Source organism: Mustelus asterias, chromosome 25 (assembly GCF_964213995.1).
Source record: "Mustelus asterias chromosome 25, sMusAst1.hap1.1, whole genome shotgun sequence".
NCBI lineage: Eukaryota > Metazoa > Chordata > Chondrichthyes > Carcharhiniformes > Triakidae > Mustelus > Mustelus asterias.
Window position 1 is genome coordinate 12,369,489 of NC_135825.1, and position 19,534 is coordinate 12,389,022.

General features: G+C 42.5%; 2 protein-coding genes across 2 annotated transcripts in view; both read left to right on the forward strand.

The window, feature by feature from the left end:
- The window catches only part of LOC144511709 (titin-like), a 33,939-nt gene extending 30,530 nt beyond the window's left edge, over positions 1-3,409 (forward strand). The window contains exons 11-14 of the mRNA XM_078241934.1: positions 76-399; positions 1,069-1,377; positions 2,669-2,992; positions 3,312-3,409. Coding sequence (XP_078098060.1) covers positions 76-399; positions 1,069-1,377; positions 2,669-2,992; positions 3,312-3,409 — 1,055 coding nt within the window. The remainder of the gene's footprint in view (positions 1-75; positions 400-1,068; positions 1,378-2,668; positions 2,993-3,311) is intronic.
- Positions 3,410-3,649: 240 nt separating this feature from the next.
- Positions 3,650-16,728, forward strand: LOC144511710 (uncharacterized; the record flags this gene model as incomplete). The annotated part of the gene is made up of 7 exons (XM_078241935.1): positions 3,650-3,971; positions 5,256-5,579; positions 7,919-7,997; positions 10,637-10,725; positions 12,278-12,330; positions 14,822-14,984; positions 16,215-16,728. Coding segments are annotated over 6 exons (1,002 nt in total), but the record flags the coding sequence as incomplete, so codon positions are not given.
- Between the last annotated feature and the right edge of the window lie 2,806 nt (positions 16,729-19,534).

Consider the following 19,534-nt stretch of genomic DNA (forward strand, 5'->3'; position numbering starts at 1 on the left):
TGTCACAAGTAGGCTTACATTAACCCTGCAATGAAGTTTCTCTGAAAATCCGTTCATGATTGTCTTTTCCCACAGAACCCGTGTCTGCTCCCGAGCTTAAATTTCTATCACCACCAAATGCCTCATGTTCTGGGGGCTCAGTGTCCGTCTCCTGTGAGTCTGTCCAGGGATCATTTCCCATTCAGTACATATGGTATGAAAAGACCCCGTCTGAAGATTCAAAGGTCTCTGACACCAATAAACTGGATCTACATTGTCAATCCTTCACACAGCAACATCATCAATATTACTGCACAGCCTCAAATCACCAGGGAGAAAAATCCAGTGAAATGGTTCCAGTGTCAGTGATCAACAGATCAGAGAATGATTGCAGTTATGTGACACAAATCAGCAACATTGGTAAATATCACTTTAAGCTTCAGAAAATTCAATTAATTTTTAAATTAATGTCTGTCTGAATTGCTCACGGGTTTAGTTCTATTGGTCATTCAAAGAAATTGTAATAAAAATAGAATTGCATTTATTTTTTACTTTTCTCAACTTCAGGACAGTTTTAAAGTCAGTTCTGGTCAATGCTGGAACTGATTCAGAGCCATTGTTGTGATGTAGGAAGCTCAGCACCAATTTGTGAGCAAGAAGCTCCTTCAAAGAGCAATGTGATGATGAGCAGACAATCTGCTGTCTGACAATTGTTGTTTGAGAATATAATAACTGCAGGAGCCGGCTGTGAAGGAACCGTGCTTTTGTTGTACAATATGAAAATAAACAATAACCACACGCCTGTTGTGACCAGAACAGGTCCCAACCAGGACTAAAAGATTAATGGACCCTCTCAGGGTCTTGCTTTATAAAGGGCATGGTATACAATCTCAATATGGTTTGCTAATTATCAATCCACGGGGAGCACATATTCAATGATACCAACGATCTCAAACAAGGAAGTATCCAATTGCATTGGAAGATGTATTGGAGAGATTTCTCTGAATACAGTTGTAATTCCTATTGAAACATATCTGTTTGTATGAAGCAATTATTTTCAGTTCAATTTTTGACCTGTTGTCTTTTCAGCTCCAAGTGCATTGTGGGCAAAAAATAAAATAACAGGAATTTTGGGAAGATCGATCACCATAGATTGTCACTATGACAAATTGTCCCAGTCACATGTGAAATCTTGGAGTCGTCAGTGCTCTGTTTTGGTAAAATCAGATGATCCAGATGGACGGCGAGGGAGAATGTCGATCACAGATAACAAGACACAAGGATTATTTGTTGTTACTATGGAGGATCTTCGCTCAGGAGATGCAGGATGGTACAGCTGTGGTATTGATCAGCCCGGCCTCCTTTCAATGTTTCCTGTAAAGCTACAAATATCTGACGGTACATTGTTCTCAGTGATTATCTTTATTACTCTCGACTGAAATGTCTGATCGGTGCTTTATCTGGGAGGAGACATTGACAGCTCCGATATCCCGAGGCTCCGCAGCAGTGCAGAGTCTGGCAGCTAGAGGGCAGTTAGCACAATGATTATGTTGGAGGAATTGTAATTCAGAGGCCCAGAGTAATGTTCCAGAGAGATGGGGTCAGATTTATTGCACCTTGGAACCCGCTCTCCTGGTTAACAAGTTGGCAAGGACCCCACCCTTGCTCCCGATGCCTGGACAATAGACCTTGACCACTTCCCGGATACTCACCAGATACTCACCAACAGCTCACTTCTTCCCCTGTAGTAAATTCCTTCAGCTCATTAAACCTCCACACTCGGTTGAAGTCAGACTCCAGTGCTGGTTGCACTGAGAATGTCTGAATTTATATGTTCAAAAACAAAGGGACTCGGTTCAAAAAGACCAGTTCAAGCCAGTTTCCCCAATTAACTATTCCAGTTGCTGCCAGTGGATAGCTTCTATCTCCCAGCTCATGCCCTTTGGATGATATTTACGTCGGAATTTTACTGCCTCGCCTGTCATGGTATCGGAACGGGTTGGGGCAGACAACGGAAATGTCTGTTGACCTTGGGCGGGATTTTCCTGTCTCGCTCATTGGGGGCCATAAATCCCTGCCCGAGACTTTAAACAGTACTCACACTTAAATGTTAAATGGTACTTACTGTTAAATGTTAAATACAAATACAAATAATGGCTGAATTTCACCGAACCTGTCCGCAGCTGGAATCATCCAGTCCCGCTGCTGTGAATGGAGATTTGGCTGAGCGCCAAATTCCCTATCCCAACTGGCAGCAGGGGTGGATCACTCGATATCAGAGAATTCAGGTCAAGGTTAGATTTTTAGACAGATATTTTAAGTCTACGTTATCTCAGCAAACATCCACAGTCTATCTCAGGTCACACTCCAATGCTTGTCACTCACTAATCTGCAATCATAAATATCTGCTGTCCATGACAGCAATCAACGGATACTACCTGCATTCGGCCAAGCTCCCACTGCCATCTCTCTCTCTCTCTCTCTCTAAAACTTCCCCTTCCTCCTCACACCCTGGATGAGGTGTAGAATTATTGGTACTATGAAACTAATTAATTTTTTGGTCATTCTAAAGTTTAAAGTTTTAAAGTTTAAAGTTAAAGCTTTTTAAAATTTGTGTCTCAAGTAGGCTTACATTAACACTGCAATGAAGTTCTGTGAAAATCCGTTCATGGTTGTCTTTTTCCCACAGAACCCGTGTCTGTTCCTGAACTTAAATTTCTATCACCACCAAATGCCTCATGTTCTGGGGGCTCAGTGTCCCTCTCCTGTGAGTCTGTCCAGGGATCACTTCCCATTCAGTACACATGGTATGAAAAGACTCCGTCCGAAGATTCAAAGATCTCTGACACCAATAAACTGGGTCTACATTGTCAATCCTTCAAACAGCAACATCATCAATATTACTGCACAGCCTCAAATAACCAGGGAGAAAAATCCAGTGAAATGGTTACAGGGTCAGTGATCCACATTTCAGAGAATGATTGCAGTTACTTAACACAAATCAGCAACATTGGTAAATATCACTTTAAGCTTCAAAAGATTCAACTAATTTTTAAATTAATGTCTGTCTGAATTGCTCACGGGTTTTGTTCTATTGGTCGTTCAAAGCAATTTTAATAAAATTAGAATTGCATTTATTTTTCACTTTTCACAGCTTCAGGACAGTTTTAAAGTCAGTTCTGGTCAATGCTGGAACTGATTCAGAGCCATTGTTGTGATGTAGGAAGCTCAGCACCAATTTGTGAGCAATAAGCTCCCTCAGGGAGCAATGTGATGATGAGCAGACAATCTGCTGTCTGACAATTTGCTGTTTGAGAATACAATAACTCCAGGAGCCGGCTGTGAAAGAACTGTGCTTCTATTGTACAAAATGAAAGTAAAGAATTACCACATGCCTGTGGTGAGCACTACAGGTCCCAACCTGGACTAAAAGATTAATGGAACCACTCAAGGTCTTGCTTTATAAAGGGCTTGGGATACAATCTCAATATGGTTGTCTAATTATCAATCCGCAGGGAGCACATATTCAATATGCCCAACGATATCAAACAAGGAAGTATCCAATTGCATTAGAAGATGTATTGGAGAGATTTCTCTGAACACAGTGGTAAATCCTATTGAAATATATCTGTTTGTATTGAGCAATTATTTTCAGTTCAATTTTTGACCTGTTGTCTTTTCAGCTCCAAGTGCATTGTGGGCAAACAATAATGTAACAGGAGTTTTGGGAAGATCGATCACTATAGATTGTCACTATGACAAATTGTCTCAGTCACATGTGAAATATTGGAGTCGTCAGTGCTCTGTTTTGGTAAAATCAGACGATCCAGATGGACGGCGAGGGAGAATGTCGATCACAGATAACAAGACACAAGGATTATTTGTTGTTACTATGGAGGATCTTCGCTCAGGAGATGCAGGATGGTACAGCTGTGGAATTGATAAGCCCGGCCTCCTTTCAATATTTCCTGTAAAGCTACAAATATCTGATGGTACATTGTTCTCAGTGATTATCTTTATTCCACTCGACTGAAATGTCTGATCGGTGCTTTATCTGGGAGGAGACATTGACAGCTCCGATATCCCGAGGCTCCGCAGCAGTGCAGAGTCTGGCAGCTAGAGGGCAGTTAGAACAATGATTATGTTGGAGGAATTGTAATTCAGAGGCCCAGAGTAATGATCCAGAGAGCTGGGGTCAGATTTATGCAACTGGTTTCCTGCTCTCCTGGTTAACGAGTTGGCAAGGACCCCACCCATGCTCTCGGTGCCTGGAAAATAGTTCTTGGCTACTTCCTGGATACTCCCCAGATACTCACCAACAGCTCACTTCTTCCCCTGTCGTAAATTCCTTCAGCTCATTAAACCTCCACACTCGGTTGAAGTCAGACTCCAGTGCTGGTTGCACTGAGAATGTCTGAATTTATATGTTCAACAACAAAGGGACTCAGTACAAAAAGGCCAGTTCAAGCCAGTTTCCCCATTGAACTAATCCAGTTGCTGCCAGTGGATAGCTTCTATCTCCCAGCTCATGCCCTTTGGGTGATACTTACGTCGGAATTTTACTGCCTCGCCCGCCATGGTATCGGAGCGGGTGTGGGGCAGACAACGGAAATGTCTGTTGACCTTGGGCGGAATATTCCAGTCTCGCTCATTCGAGGCCATAAAACCCCGCCCGAGACTTTAAACAGTACTCACACTTAAATGTTAAATGGTACTTACTGTTAAATGTTAAATACAAATACAAACAATGACCGGAATTCACTAAACTCGTCCGCAGCTGGAATTATCCAGTCCCGCTGCTGTGAATGGCATTTGGCTGAGCATCAAATTCCCGATTCCAACTGACAGCGGGGACGGATCGCTCGATATCGGGTGATTCAGGTCAAGATTAGATTTTCAAAAAGATATTTCTGTCTGCGTTATCTCAGCAAACATCCACAGTCTATCGCAGGTCACACTCCAATGCTTGTTACTAACTAATCTGCTATCATGAATATCTGCTGTCCATGACAGCAATCAATAGATTCTACCTGCATTCAGCCAAGCTCCCACTGCCATCTCTCTCTCTCTCTAACACTTTCCCTTCCTCCTCATACCCTGGATGAAGTGTAGAAATATTGGTAATATGAAACTATTTAATTTTTTGGTCATTCTAAAGGTCAAAATTTTATAGTTTAAAGTTAAAGCTTTTTTAAATTCGCGTCACAAGTAGGCTTACGTTAACACTGCAATGAAGTTACTGTGAAAATCCGTTAATGATTGTCTTTTTCCCACAGAACCCGTGTCTGTTCCTGAACTTAAATTTTTATCACCACCAAATGCCTCATGTTCTGGGGGCTCAGTGTCCGTCTCCTGTGAGTCTGTCCAGGGATCACTTCCTATTCAGTACACATGGTATGAAAAGACCCTGTTTGAAGATTCAAAGATCTCTGACACCAATAAACTGGATCTACATTGTCAATCCTTCAAACAGCAACATCATCAATATTACTGCACAGCCTCAAATAACCAGGGAGGAAAATCCAGTGAAATGTTGAACATTTCAGTGATCAACGGATTAGGGCAGAATTGCAGTTATGTGACACAGATCAACAACGTTGGTAAGTGATAGTGTAAACATACGATGTGGTCAGTGAAATATTTGTTGATGTTTGTCTATACTGGTTGCTGGTTCGCTTCCTAATGTCTCTCTGAATGACTGCAACTGACAAAAATTCACTCTGCTTTGTCCCTCAACCACTCGGAACAAACTTACTGATTAAAATATTGATTGAAAATATCAGGATCGTAAAATATTCCCCAAACATGTCTAAATGTTGCAGTAATCCCATTAATATTAAATAGAACTTGACTGACAAGGTCTCCATTAACCATTCCTGTTCCCATTTCTTGGAGATCAAATTGTGAATAACAATCTTTAGCTGATGACTCTTGCTTTAGGATGAATGGTAAGGCCCGAGAGTTGAAGAGTTGATGTGAAATGATAGCATCTTAAGAGGTCTCACTTACAAAATGAAAGAATGTCTTACATTTACTTTCACAGTCACCTGACTTCTCGAAGCACTTTCCAACCAATGAAATGCTTTTTGAAGCACTGTCACTGTTGTCAGGCAGGAACCAAACACAGCAGCCAATTTACACACAGCAAGATCAAAATAATGAACTGATAACATGTTTTTGATTGAGGGATAAGTATCGCTGGGTGATTTGGGATAACGCTTCTGTTTTTTCTTCAGGAGATCGAGTGCCATCGATCTTATACATCCATAGATTCATAAAATCCATAGAATCTTACAGTGCAGAAGGAGACCATTTGACGCATCGAGTCTCCGCCAACGTCAATCCCACCCAGGCCTTATCCCCATAATCCCATGCATTTACCCCAGCTAGTTCCCCCTAACACTGAGGGGCAATTTAGCTTGGCCAATCCACCTAATCCGCACATCTTTGGACTGTGGGAGGAAACCAGAGCACCCGGAGGAAACCCACGCAGACACAGGGAGAATGCGCAAACTCCACACAGCCAGTCACCCGAGGCCAGATTTGAACCCGGGTCTCTGTGAGGCAGCAGTGCTAACCACTGTGCCACCATGCCGCCCATAGAGCAGGCAGATTGGGGACTCTGTTCAACGTCCATCCGAAAGGCAGCACCTCCAACAGTGCAGCACTTCCTCGGTACTGCACAGGAGTGTCAGCTTTGATTTTTGAGTCCCGAGAGTAGGGCGAGAACACAGAACCTTGTGGCTGCAGACACAAGAGTGCTACCAACAGCTGACACCGGCAAAGAATCATTAGAATAGAAGGAAATAGTCTGCTAAATCTATTCAAAATTATTAGAGGCTTTGATAAGATAAATTGAGACTTAATTATTTCCAGTAGTGAGTGAATACTGGAGAGATTACAGTTCAGATCATCACAACATGGACAGCGGGAGAAATTGGGAGAATTTTATTGATGCAAATGATTGTTAAGATATGGATTGCGTTAGAAACAGAATCAATAATAGCTTTCACAAGGGAAGCTAAAAAGGAGCAGACATTTAGGAGGATTTGGGGAAAAGACACGACAATGGGAGTGTCGCTGTAGACTCGATGGGCCAAATGGCCTCCTTGTGCGCTGCATGGATGCTCTGATTCTAAATGGCAAATTATTTCATAGCGATGGAGGGCAATGGACCAAAATTCCTTCTTTGCCGTAAAATTCTATCATCACAAAATGCTGCTCAAAATCTCAGAATTCCATGTTCTAAACACTGAATTACTCAGTGTTAACATAAACACTAACGATAGTCCTGAATTAATGAGGACTTTAACCAGTTTGAATGTTTAATATTCAAATATGTCAGTGTCAGAAGGGGCTCAGTTGGTAGCAGCCTGATTTCTGAAACCAATGGGTTGTGAGTTCAAATTCTCCTTCCGAGAAAGGGGTTGATATCACTGTACAGCACGGAGATTGCGCTCTGCTGTTGACGGTGCTATTGTCTGGTTGAACTGCTGATCCATGCATCCTTTCAGCTAAATGTAAATGATTACATGGCCCTCTTCCAGGAGGAATAGGCAAATTTTCCTGGTGTCTTAGAGACCCTCATAACATTTAAGAAGTATTTAGATGTGCACTCGTGATGCCAAGGCACACAAAGCTATGGGCCACGTGCTGGAAAGACAATTGTGTTTGACTGGCATAGACACGATGGGTGCTACCTCCCTCACTGCACAGTGGATGTACCTACACCACATGGACTGCAGCGGTTAAAGAAGTATCTCATGACCAGCTTCTCAAGGGCAATAATTGCTGGCCTAAACAGCGACACCCACATCCCAAGAAGAGCCGCTCCCTCAACGTGGTTCTCCCTCAGGTCGAGGTGCCACTTGACAATGTGACTCTCTCGGTTCATGACAGTGAAAATGAGGCTGATCTGAATGCTGTTTCCTTCTTTCAGTCGGACCTGAAAATTCTTCTGAAGTTTTAACAGTATCGCCAACACATTCGTCAATTCCAAACTCCAAACCTGCTGAAAGGTACACTGTTTTTATTGTTAGTGTTTAAATGACATGGCTTCTGTGTGAGTGATTAAATCCTCTTTAACAACTTTGGCGTGAGGATGGATGTCATTTATTGTCCTGGGCCAGTCACAGAGCAGCAATCATTGTTGGATTGCCACTCCGCTCGAAGCTTTCCACCTTCGACTCAGCTCCACATTTCTTGCCTGATCTTCCAAGTCCAGATTCTCCAGAACTGTGGAGCGCAGTGTCCCTCAGAGAACTCCATCGCAACTCAGTAGGACCACAGGTGGGTCGGGTGAACGATGGATCGGGAGACAGGTGTATCGATGTGTTGGTAGTAGGAGGCAATGGTGGTAGGTGGGTGAGAAGACAGATGAGTGAGGTCATAGGTGTGTGAGATGGGTAGGGTTGCAGATAGGTGAGGTGGTAGATGGGGAGGGTGGCAGTTGGGTGTGGTAGGAGGTTGATGAGGTGGTAGATGAATAGGATGGTAATCGGGTCAGGTTGGCAGGGGTAGCCTGGTTTGGGGGCTAATCAGATTTGGACCTTGGGTAAGCTAGTGGTGGGTGCAAAGAGTAGCCTGTGAGAGTAATCAGATTGGCTCAGGTTGTGGCGTCGTCACAAGGTCAGATGGGATAGTCGGGGTGTGGGGTGATAGTTGGTGTGGCAAGCGGTTCATCAGAGGATTGGGGGGACTCCAGGGGGTCAGTGTGATTATTCGGGGGTCAGTTCTGTGATTACCCAGGGATGAAACTAGATTCTTTCAGTCTAACATTTCCCGGGTAACTATCCAGTTAAGCCCCATGGAATTGTTTGAAGTGTCTGACTCTTACCCAGAGCTGAAGATTTTCTCAGAGGGACCCAGGGAACAGCAGAATTGTCCGTTGGAAGTTCCAACGTCCCAGGCAATTCCCATGGAAGTCATCATGTTGGGTCATCTGCAGGGTCCTGACACACATCTTGGGTCATATGTCCAGTCTCTGATGATCCGGGAAACTGGGCATCATTTTTCAATATCTCTCAGATCAGAAACCTTGGCGGGATGTTGTTGTGTTCGCTTCATAATGAAAGTGCGAGTTTTAAAAAGGGTTGATTTGATGTGATATCATTAGGGTGCGTGCTCAGGCTGCTGTGTTACTGTCAGTTTTGTACTTGATGTAGTGCAGAGAGCAGCTCTTCAATAATTCCTGTTGTGTGCTTGCTTGAATCTACGTGTGCAAACCAAGTCTTTTCTTTTCCTGTTAAAACCCACAACTCCTAACATAGTTGGGACATACAGAAAGAGCAGAAATTGTTGTCCAATGTAAACACGGAGGTTACAATGGTGATGAGGAGAAAATACCAACTAAACATCAAAATGATGAAAAAGCTGCTGGAAATACGCAGCAGGTCACTTCTTATCTACAGAGAAAGCAGACAAGGAGATCTTTCAAGAAATGGCTAATATTGATCTGGTCAAAGTTCACTGCTGTTTTTGAGATTTTGCTGTGTGCAAATTGGTTGCCACATCTCCCATATCACAACAGTGGCAGTTGTCTAAAAATACTTCCCAGATTGTAAAATTCTTTAGACCATCCAAAGGTCATGAAAAGTGCTGTAAAATTTCAAAACCCACTTCCTTAAACAAATGGCCAAGAATCAATTGTGGCAGGAAACAAAGGATGATTGTTGATGTCTGTTTTTGTGACTGGAAGGCTGTTTCCAATGCTCAGTGCTCGGTCCCCTGCTTTCTCTGGCATATATTAATGATTTAGATGTAATGTAATGAAAATTACCAATGCAGTAGATAGCGAGGAGGATTGCTATCGGCTGCAGGAAGATATCAATGGACTGGTCAGGTGGGCAGAAAAGTGGCAAATGGAATTCAACTCAGAGAAGGGTGAGGTGATGCATTTGAGCAGGTCAAACAAAGCAAATGGTTAGACAATAAATGGGAGGATACTGGGGGATATAGAGGAAGTGAAAATCCTTGGAGTGAATGCCCAGAGGTCCTTGAAGGTAACAGGACAGGTCGATAAGGTGGTTAAGAAGGCACATGGAATCCTTTCATTCATTAGCCAAGGTATGGAATTTCAGGTCAGAAAGGTTATGCTGGAACTATATAAAATATGAGTTAGGCCATAACTTGAGCACTGTGAGCAGTTCTGGTCACCTCATGACAAAAAGGATGTATCAGAGAGGGGACTTACAGGGATGTTGCCAGGACTGGAAAATTGCAGCCAAGAAGAAAACATTGGTCGGCTGGGGTTGTTGTCCTTGGTTTAGGGGAGAATTGATTGAGATGGACAACATTAAAAGCAGCCCAGATAGAGTGGGCGGGAAGGACCAGTTTACTTTAGCAGAGAGGTCAGTGACTCGGGAGCATAAATTTAAAGAAATTGGTAGAAAGATGGGAGGAGAGATGAGGAAAAGTGTTTTCACCCAGAGGGCTGCAGATTTCTGAAAGGGTGGTAGAGGCAGAAACACTCAACTCATTTCAGAGATGTCTGGATAATCTGCAGGGCAATGGACACAATGCTGGAGAATGGGACTGCACTGGGGGGCCGGTTTTTAGACACAACAGACATGATGGACCAAGTGGTCACTTTCTGTGCTGTAAACTTTCTATGATTGTAAAGTCCAACACTGCTCATTTCCTATTCTCTGTGTCACAGTCTGATTTACATTGTGCTCGGGGTGCTGGGGGCCATTCTTGTGGTGTTCGCTGTTTCTCTACTTTTGTACCGGAGGCGAATCGACAAGGGTGAGTTTCTGTTTCTCCTGAATCATTTTGTTATATTACAATCATTTTCTGAAGAATATAAAGAGAACCTAATTTGCTGCAATCAACAAACATCTCTGATTCTGGTATCCTGCACATTCTAACATAGATGTATTCAACATGGAAGAATATTGAAGTTGTTCCTGTTGTTTGGAAATAACAAATAACCCTGTGAACTCTGGAGAAAGTGAAACTCAACATGGGTTTAGAATGATAGAGACCATAAGACAATAAGAAATAGGAACAGGATTAGGCCATTCAGCCCATCGAGTCTGCTCCGCCATTCAATGTTTAAGACCAAGGGCGGGATTGTTTTGGCCGTGTCCACCCCAAGATTGGAAGTTCCCGTCTAAGGTCAACGGACCTTTTAAATTGTCCGAGAAATTCTCTGTCCCGCCTGCTACGATTCACAATGTGGACGGGATGGGAAAATTCCGCCCCAAGTCATTTCTTTGCTTAGCTCTGTGAGGGAAATCTTTCAGTGATCTTTCAGTGTGACAGCCTGGTTCCCCAAGCTCCCAAAAATCTATCCAGGTCTGACTTGAGTGCACTCAATGGTGGAGCATTCACAGCTCTCTGCGATGGAGAATTCCAAAGATACAGAACTTTCTGTAATCTCGCCCAATCTCAGTAAATGGGCCCACGCTGTGCTCTGAGACTGTGACAGATTTAAGGCAGAGATCGATAGATTCTTAATTGGGAAGGGGATCAAAGGTTGTGGAGAAAAGTCGGGAGAATGGGGTTGAGAAACTTATCAGCCATGATTGAATGGTGGAGCAGATTCGATCGGCTGAATGGACGAATTCTGCTCCTATATCTTATGGTCTTATGGACTCTGTGTTCTAGATTCCCCAGTCAGTGGAAACATTTCCTCAATATCTGCCCTGTGAAGTCAATTGAGATTTTCTTTTTCAATGAGATCATCGCTCATCCTGCTGAACAGCAGAGAATATCGGCTTGGTGTGGTACCATTGCCCCTTTATTGCGCAATTCTTCAGGGGCCATGTGACTGGGCCGTAACCAATAGAGTGCAAGTGCACCAGCCTATCGGGAGCCTACCGGGAGCGAGGGCATGCAGCCCGGGGGCTGGAGGCTATTGTTGAAGCCAGGACATTGTTAGGAGTCGGCCTGTATCGTTGTGCTGTTAAACCCTTCATTGTATTGAGTTCTTCGCAATCAATAAATCCTTTAGTTTGTAACTTACCACATCGAGTTGCCTCGAGTTATTACACCTGGTCGACTCAATCTTTCCTCATAACACAATTTCCGTATCGGGAATTAACGCTGTGAACCGAGGGTGGGTATGTCCTACCTGGAGCCAAAACCTACAAACAGCACTCCAGGTGTGGCCTCACCAATTCCCCATTTTATACACAAACCCCTCTGCAGCAAAAGAAAACAACCCATTTGCCTTTCTTTCAATGCTAATCAATGTGGGGCCATGTACCCTGCAACACATGTTCAGTTCAGACATTCTAAGCATATCTACCATTCCAATTCAAGCCTTTTCAATGTTAACATTTTCATTTTTCAGATACAAATGACATAAGCCACGGAAGAGACAACAATAATCTTATTGACAATCAGGTGAGGAGATGAAGTGTGAATTCTCTGACTAATGTCTGGAAATTTTCAAACCTGGATGATATCGAATTGACAGGACTGAAACAGGCCATTCAGGCCAACTAGTCCATGCTGGATTTGATGCTCAACACAAGCCTCCTCCCATCCCTCTTTATCTAACCAGACCAGCATCAGCTTCTGTTCCTTTCACTCACATTTGCTTCTGTAGATTTGCCTTAAATGTATTGATGCTATTTAACTGAACTGCACCTTGGACTGGTTCCAATCTTTAATCTCATTGGATGGGCATAAAGGGAGATAGACCTTGGCTTTACCGTCAGAAATGAGACCTCGTTAATTATTGCATCCCAACTTTGGATTTGATTTCATTTTTCAGTTTACACTCTCGTATATTCCTGTAAAGTCTTAGGTATTACTGCCAAAACAGAACAAAACTTCAGAATAAGAAAATGCTATCAAACGCTAACGAGTCCATCTGTTGTGTGATGAGAGTTGGCTTTGCTGTAACATCACCCATCGTGTCCCGAAGCTCTGGAATCCTCTCTGTCTAATTCATCACTTCATTATTCCTTTAAGGCATTCCTTAACATGTCTTTGCCTTAAACCTTTGATAGATTTTGGTCACTGTGGTGAACCATAGATGGTTACCACTATGGGTACTTGCACATATGTTACTCTTGTTACTGTTGGGGTTAGGGTTTGGGTGTTCTACCTGTTATTATTGTTTATGTGGTACACTCCGTTCGGCTCCGCCTTCTTACAGGAGTATAAAGGTCACTGCTACTTCCTAGTAGCCCTTAGTCTGGGATAGTATTGTTAAGTCGTGTGCTCCAATCTTGTTGTGAATAAAAGCCTTTATTCCCGGGTACGTCCTAGCCTCCCATGTGAATCAATCGCGCATCAGTCACCTTCACTGATATCTCCTTCCTTGGTTTAGTTTCTGTCTTGGGGCATTTTACTATGTTGAAGGCTCCAAATAAATGTAGTTCTTTGTGTTAAATATGGACGTAGCTAATTCTAATTTAGGTTCGCTGCTGGTTCTACTGTGAGATAGTAACATGAAAGATGCTATCATTCTGAAGGGATTAGCATCATTGAATGCAGTAGTGTTCCCCTGTGAATTAATTACAACACAGTTCACTGGGAAACTGCTGTGAAGATGTTTCAGTGCAGCTCCCACACTTACAGATGGACAGCACACACAAGCTGCCCAAGAGACAGAGGGGGAGAACTCTGATAATCACAAGCTATAACAGCAGGCGTGGATGTTTGGATGGTGTAACCATATAGGCACACCTCGTTAGTAGTTAATCATTATAATTAGACAAGCATATAGAGGCTATAACTGGTTAACGATATTCAACTAACATAAATGAAGTAATCAGAACTATTCGCTGTAATTGGATATCAATGAGTTCTGAACAAATGTTGACTTGTGATTGGTGTATGAGAATTATATGTAAGATACACAAAGATAGAATGGTGCATGCCATGTACCAGTACGCCACCTTGTGGGAGGCAGACTTCCTCGCTAAAGGGTGAATAAAGGCCGATTTAAAACCCCAAAATCTTCATCTGGTCTGTCGAGGGTGCGAAGTATAATTTCGCTAGATGGCAGCAAAATGCCATATCACATTCTGCCTTGGAAAATTAAAAACTTAAGGCGAGATTCAGCAGGCTGGGCCTCTCTTTGATTAACGATCTGATTGAGATCATCAAGATTTAGGTAGAGATAACAAAGATGTTTCCACTTGCAGGCAAGACCAAAACCAGTGGCCATAAATAGTGGATAGTCATTAATAACAGGTAGTGGTGTCGTGGTATTGTCACTGGGCTAGTAATCCAGAGACCCAGGATCATCCTCTGGGTATCTGGGTCCAAATCCCACCAAGGCAGAACTCAATAAAAATCTGGAATTAAAAGTCTAATGATGATCATGAAGCTATTGTAGATTGTTGTAAAAACCTATTTGGTTCACTAATGTCCTTGCGGGACATTTCCCTTAGGAAATCCGCTGCCCATACCTGGCCTGGCCTACATGTGACTCATAAATGCTCCGTGAAATGGCTGAGCAAGCCATTCAGTTCAATTAGAGATGGGCAACAAATGTTGGCCAACCAGTGACGCCCACATCCCATGTGTGAATCAAAAAGGTGAATCTAACAGCAAATTCAAGAGAAACATCTTTACCCAGAGTGTTCAGAATGTGGAATTTTCCACCACAGGGAACAGTTGAGGTAAACAGCTGAAATACATTCAAACAGAAGCTGGATAAGCACATGGGAAGGAAAGGATTTGAATGTTATTTTGATGAGATTAACTGGACAGGTTTATGTGGAGTTGGGACAAATGATGTGTTTCACCGCTGGAGATAGATTATCTCATGTTGTGATCACTTGTAAACTGATTTGCAATGATCTAGAAATCGATTTCTCCACAAATCACCATTCAAGTTAAATGGAAATAAATTGGATCGTTATTTTTTATATTGCAGCAATTGGCAGTTGTAGAAGAGAGCATTGTGTATGCCAGTGTAAAGCGCAATCGAGGGAACTCAGCAGAAACACGCAGCGAGCTAACTGTCCGGTTCATTAACAATGAGGATGGAGTCACATATGCAACACTGTAGATTCAAAAGAAATTGTCAGCCTGAAGAGGTGAGAGGTCGAGGCACTCGGTTAACAATGAGGATGCGTCAAGGTTCAATGATAGCTCCCAAAGAACAACACACAAACTTTGACGAATCTGAAATGGCAATATATGCTAACATAACTCATTAAGAAAAGTATTCATGTCGAGCACGTGATGAATATTATTCCTTCCTACTTTGCAATTAAATTTCATCTGCGATGAACTGTCCACAAACTTATTTTGTCAATTCGTCTGTGCTCTCTGAGTTGTTCCCTCCAGTTTTACTGCTGCTGCCAATTTGGTTTCATTGTCATATTCAATCAGTTAACAATGAGCTCCCGGTTCGGATTCCCTAGAAATAATAGATCCATTGGTGGACGTTTCCCAAAATTATTTGGACTCTGGACTGGTTCCTACAGATTGGAGGGTAACTAATGCAAGCCCACAAAAAGCAAGGTAGAGGGAAAACAGCGAACTATAGGCCACTGAGCCTAATGTCAGTGCTGGGGAAGTTGCTGGAGTCCATTTCATAGCTCAGCATTTCACAGCTCAGCATTTGGAAGACAGTGGTATAATTAGACAAAGTCAGCATGGATTTACAAAGTGGAAATCATACTTGACGAATCTATTGGAATTCTTTGAGGGTGGAACTAATAGAGTTGACAAAGGAGAACTGGTAGATGTGGTTTATTTCGACTTTCCGAAGGGTTTCGGCAAGGTCTCACACAGCTGACTACTGTGTAAAGTTAAGGCACATGGGATTGAGGGTCGTGTCTTGTGATGGATAGAAAGCTGGTCCGCAGATCGGAAGCAAACAGTTGGCATAATTGGGTGTTTTTCCAATTGGCAGGCAGTGATTAGTGGGGTACCGCAAGCATCTGTGTGAGAATCCCAACTATTCATGTTATATATTAACGATTTGGAAGAGGGAACTAAATATATTATCTCCAAGTGTGCAAATGATTCAACGTTGGGTGGGAGGGTAAGCTGTGAGGAGGATGCAGAGATGCTTCAGCATAATTAGACAGGCATGGCAGATGCAGTATAATGCAGATAAATTTGAGGTTATCCACTTCAGCAACAATAATAGAAATGTGACACTCCACTACCTTTAAGAAATGTTTTTAAAAAAAATCATATTCTCTGCAGTTTGTGAGCCGGCCTTTTGTTTTTGTTGTGGCACCAGCTGCCTGCTTAGAAGTCCTTTTATTGCTGCGTAAGTGGGTTAAATGAGGTTTTGTTTATTTTTACTCTAGGTCTAATTCATTTTCTGGCATTTTACGATCTTTTGAAGTGTTGTGGGAAGATTGATTGACAAGTAAAAGTCAAATGGTTCCTCCACAGAGAAATCCAAGGATTCACTTTCAGTCTTGGGTGAGAAGGTGTTTTACTTCAGACTGGCTGCAGCGTTCTCTCTCTCTCTCTCTCTCTCTCTCTCTCTGTCTCTCCCTCGTGTTTTGAGAAGCTGTTCCAGCTTCAAGCTTGTCCGTGCTGTGTCAAGAAAGTTGCAGAATCCAACCAAAGGACTAAGTTCCAGCATCAAGTGAACATTGTCATTTTCTGTGCTAAACTTGTGGCAGGAGCATGTTTTGAAGGAGTTTGTTGTATTGGAACAGTGCATTTAATTGGTAAGATTGATACAATGTCACGGTTGTTTTTATTTTCTTGTTTGCAATTGGTAAAAGTTTTTGCTAATTTTCTTTTTAAGTGTTAACTGTATTCTTAAATAAACTTTGTTTGATAAAAGCTCCCTTGGGAGTCATTTGAATCATACTTGAAGTGAAACGTCTCATGCTTACCCTCGCCAAATTCAAATCCAAAACGTATTGTCCAAGCCGACTTCAGAAAATACCTTGGAGTTTCAGACCTGGATTATAACAGGAAGGCAGCTTATTATTCACATGGGTGTAAATTGAGAGAGGCGGATACTCAGCAGTACCTTGGTGTCCTCATGCATCAGTCACTGAAAGTGAGTGCGCCGGTACAGCAGGCAGTAAAGAAGGCAAATGGTATGTTGGCCTTCAAAGCAAGAGGATTTGAATATCGGAATGTGAATGCTTTGCTGCAATTGTATAGGGCGTTGGTGAGGCCACACCTGGAGCATTGTGTGCAGTGCTGGTTTCCTTATCTGAGGAAGGATGCGCTTGTGATAGAGAGAGTACAACAAAGGTTTACCAGGCTGACTCCTGTCGGAAGAGGAGACGCGAAGTCCGTTAGGATTATATTCATTGGCGTTTAGAAGAGTGAGAGGGAAACCCATAGAAACTTTTAAAATTCTAACAGGGTGAGACAGGGTAGATTCAGAAAGAATGTTCTCATTGGTGAGGGAATCCAGAACTCGGGGTCATGTTTTCAGGATAAGGGTCTCTGGATTACTAGTCCAGGGACAATACCACAACGCCACTGCCTTTCAACTAAAAGCTGAAAACACAGCAAATTGGTGAAAAAAATAAAAATGGGGGGGAATTGAGAAAAGAACAGTTATTCAGATTGGAATAAGATAGAAAGTGATATCCCACAAGAATCAGGACGGAAATCACTGTTAATTATGATGTACATAAATAATTGGACTTGGGAATAAGTAACCCTATGAAAATGTGCAAGTTCTGCCAAAATTGAGTGTGTGGCTGTCACTGAGGCAGAGTATAACATAATACAGAAATCGATTAGAAAACTTGCAGACTGGGCAGGTAAGTAACAAATAAAATTTCCTCCAGATGAATGCAAGATGATGCACTTTGAAATAATAAACAATCTCTACCTTAGACAATAAGCTTCTGAAATGAGTGAGAAGGGCAAGAAAATCTAGAGATATAGGTTAACAAATAATTAGGAGCCATCCAACTGGTCAGCAAAAAAATTAAAGTGTTGACAAAGCATTGAGATTTCATTCTAGTGGAATCAAATTCAAAAGGAGCCAGGTTATGTACAACCTTAGTTAGACTGCACTTACAGCACCTTGCACAACTCTGGTGTCCGGACTGTAAAAATGACAAAGAAACACTGGAGAAAGTACAAAAAAAGATTGACAAGGATGTTTTAGAATTGGGATGGTGCAGCCACAGGGAAAGATTAGACAGGTAGGGTAGTTTTCATCAGGAAAGGGAAGATTCAATGGAGACATGACAGGGATCTTTAAAATGCTGAATCGGTTGGATTGGATACCTGCGAAGAAAATACTCCCATTTTTGGGTGGCGATTAACGCAAGATAGTTACCAATACATCCGACAGGGGAATAAGGAGCAATAACATTACTCAGAGAATGATGATAGACTGTGGAGCTTTCTGCCACAAGAGACTGAGGCAAATAGTTTTGATGCTTTTAATAGTGAAGTAGGTGATTTTGTCAGAGAAAAGGAAACAGAAAGGTGAGGGTGCACGGTAGCACAGTCGGGCGGCACGGTGGCACAGTGGTTAGCACTACTGCCTCACAGCGCCAGGGACCCGGGTTCGATTCTGGCCTTGGGTCACTGTCCGTGTGGAGACTGCATGTTCTCCCCATGTCTGCGTGGGTTTCCTCCGGGTGCTTCACAACAATCTTCTGATTAGAATGAGGAAGCAGAATTATAGACACCAATCCCAGCCTCCTTCTGCACTGTCGGGATTTTATGAGAAAGATAAGCTGTAGATAGAATGAGAGTGGGCTCCTGTGGACTATAAAAATAGATGGACGGAATGGGCTGTTTCTGTGTTGTACGTCTCATGTAATACTATTCAAATTCTTGCTAGTGTTTCTAAGTGCGTGTAGTTTTACTCATTGTCATCGGAGAGCATTCTTTTCAAACAGGTACAGCTTGTTTTAGTCTGAGATTCTCATTGAACTATTTTAAATGGATGTACAATTTGAGCATTTATCTGCTAAAACTAAAACTGCGGTTTCACTGTATCTTTATGTTCATGAGGATTGATACACGGCACGTTATACTCTAAATGTTACAAACAAATAAAATGCAATGATAATATGAGCAACTATAACTTTGTCAATACAATGAGTACAAACAAAGCACTACAACAATAACTTGTATTTAGAAAGTGCATTTACCTGCCCAGAACTGAACACAATGGATGACTAACCAATGCTTCATAAAGGTGAAGCATCGCTTCTTTGTTTTTGTAACTCTGTCCCTCTATCAATAAACCCAAGGATCTGAAATGTGTTTTTCATTAACAATCTTCTCAGCTTGTCCTTCCACCTTCACTCATATACGCAGTGGAGCTGTCAAACGGTGTCGGTGAATACTGTAAAACCCTTCACTAAACAACTGGAAAAAATGTCTTGCATTTATCAGTGCCTTCGCCTCAGAACATCCCCAAGCACCTTACTGCCAGTAACGTACTTTGGAAGAATAGCTGCAGGAAGCACAGTAGTCAATTTGTGCACAGCAAGATCCCACAAAGTGCAAAGTAAAATTGGTGAATTTTCTCCTTCCGTCCGCCACAGGAATAGTAACGGGTGGGGGGCAGACCATGGGAGGATCCGTTGACCTCGGGGTGGGATTTTCCGGTTTTCATGGCGAGTGCGGCTGGAAAATCATGCCCATAATCACCAGATAATCTGTTTCTCGGCGATGTTGA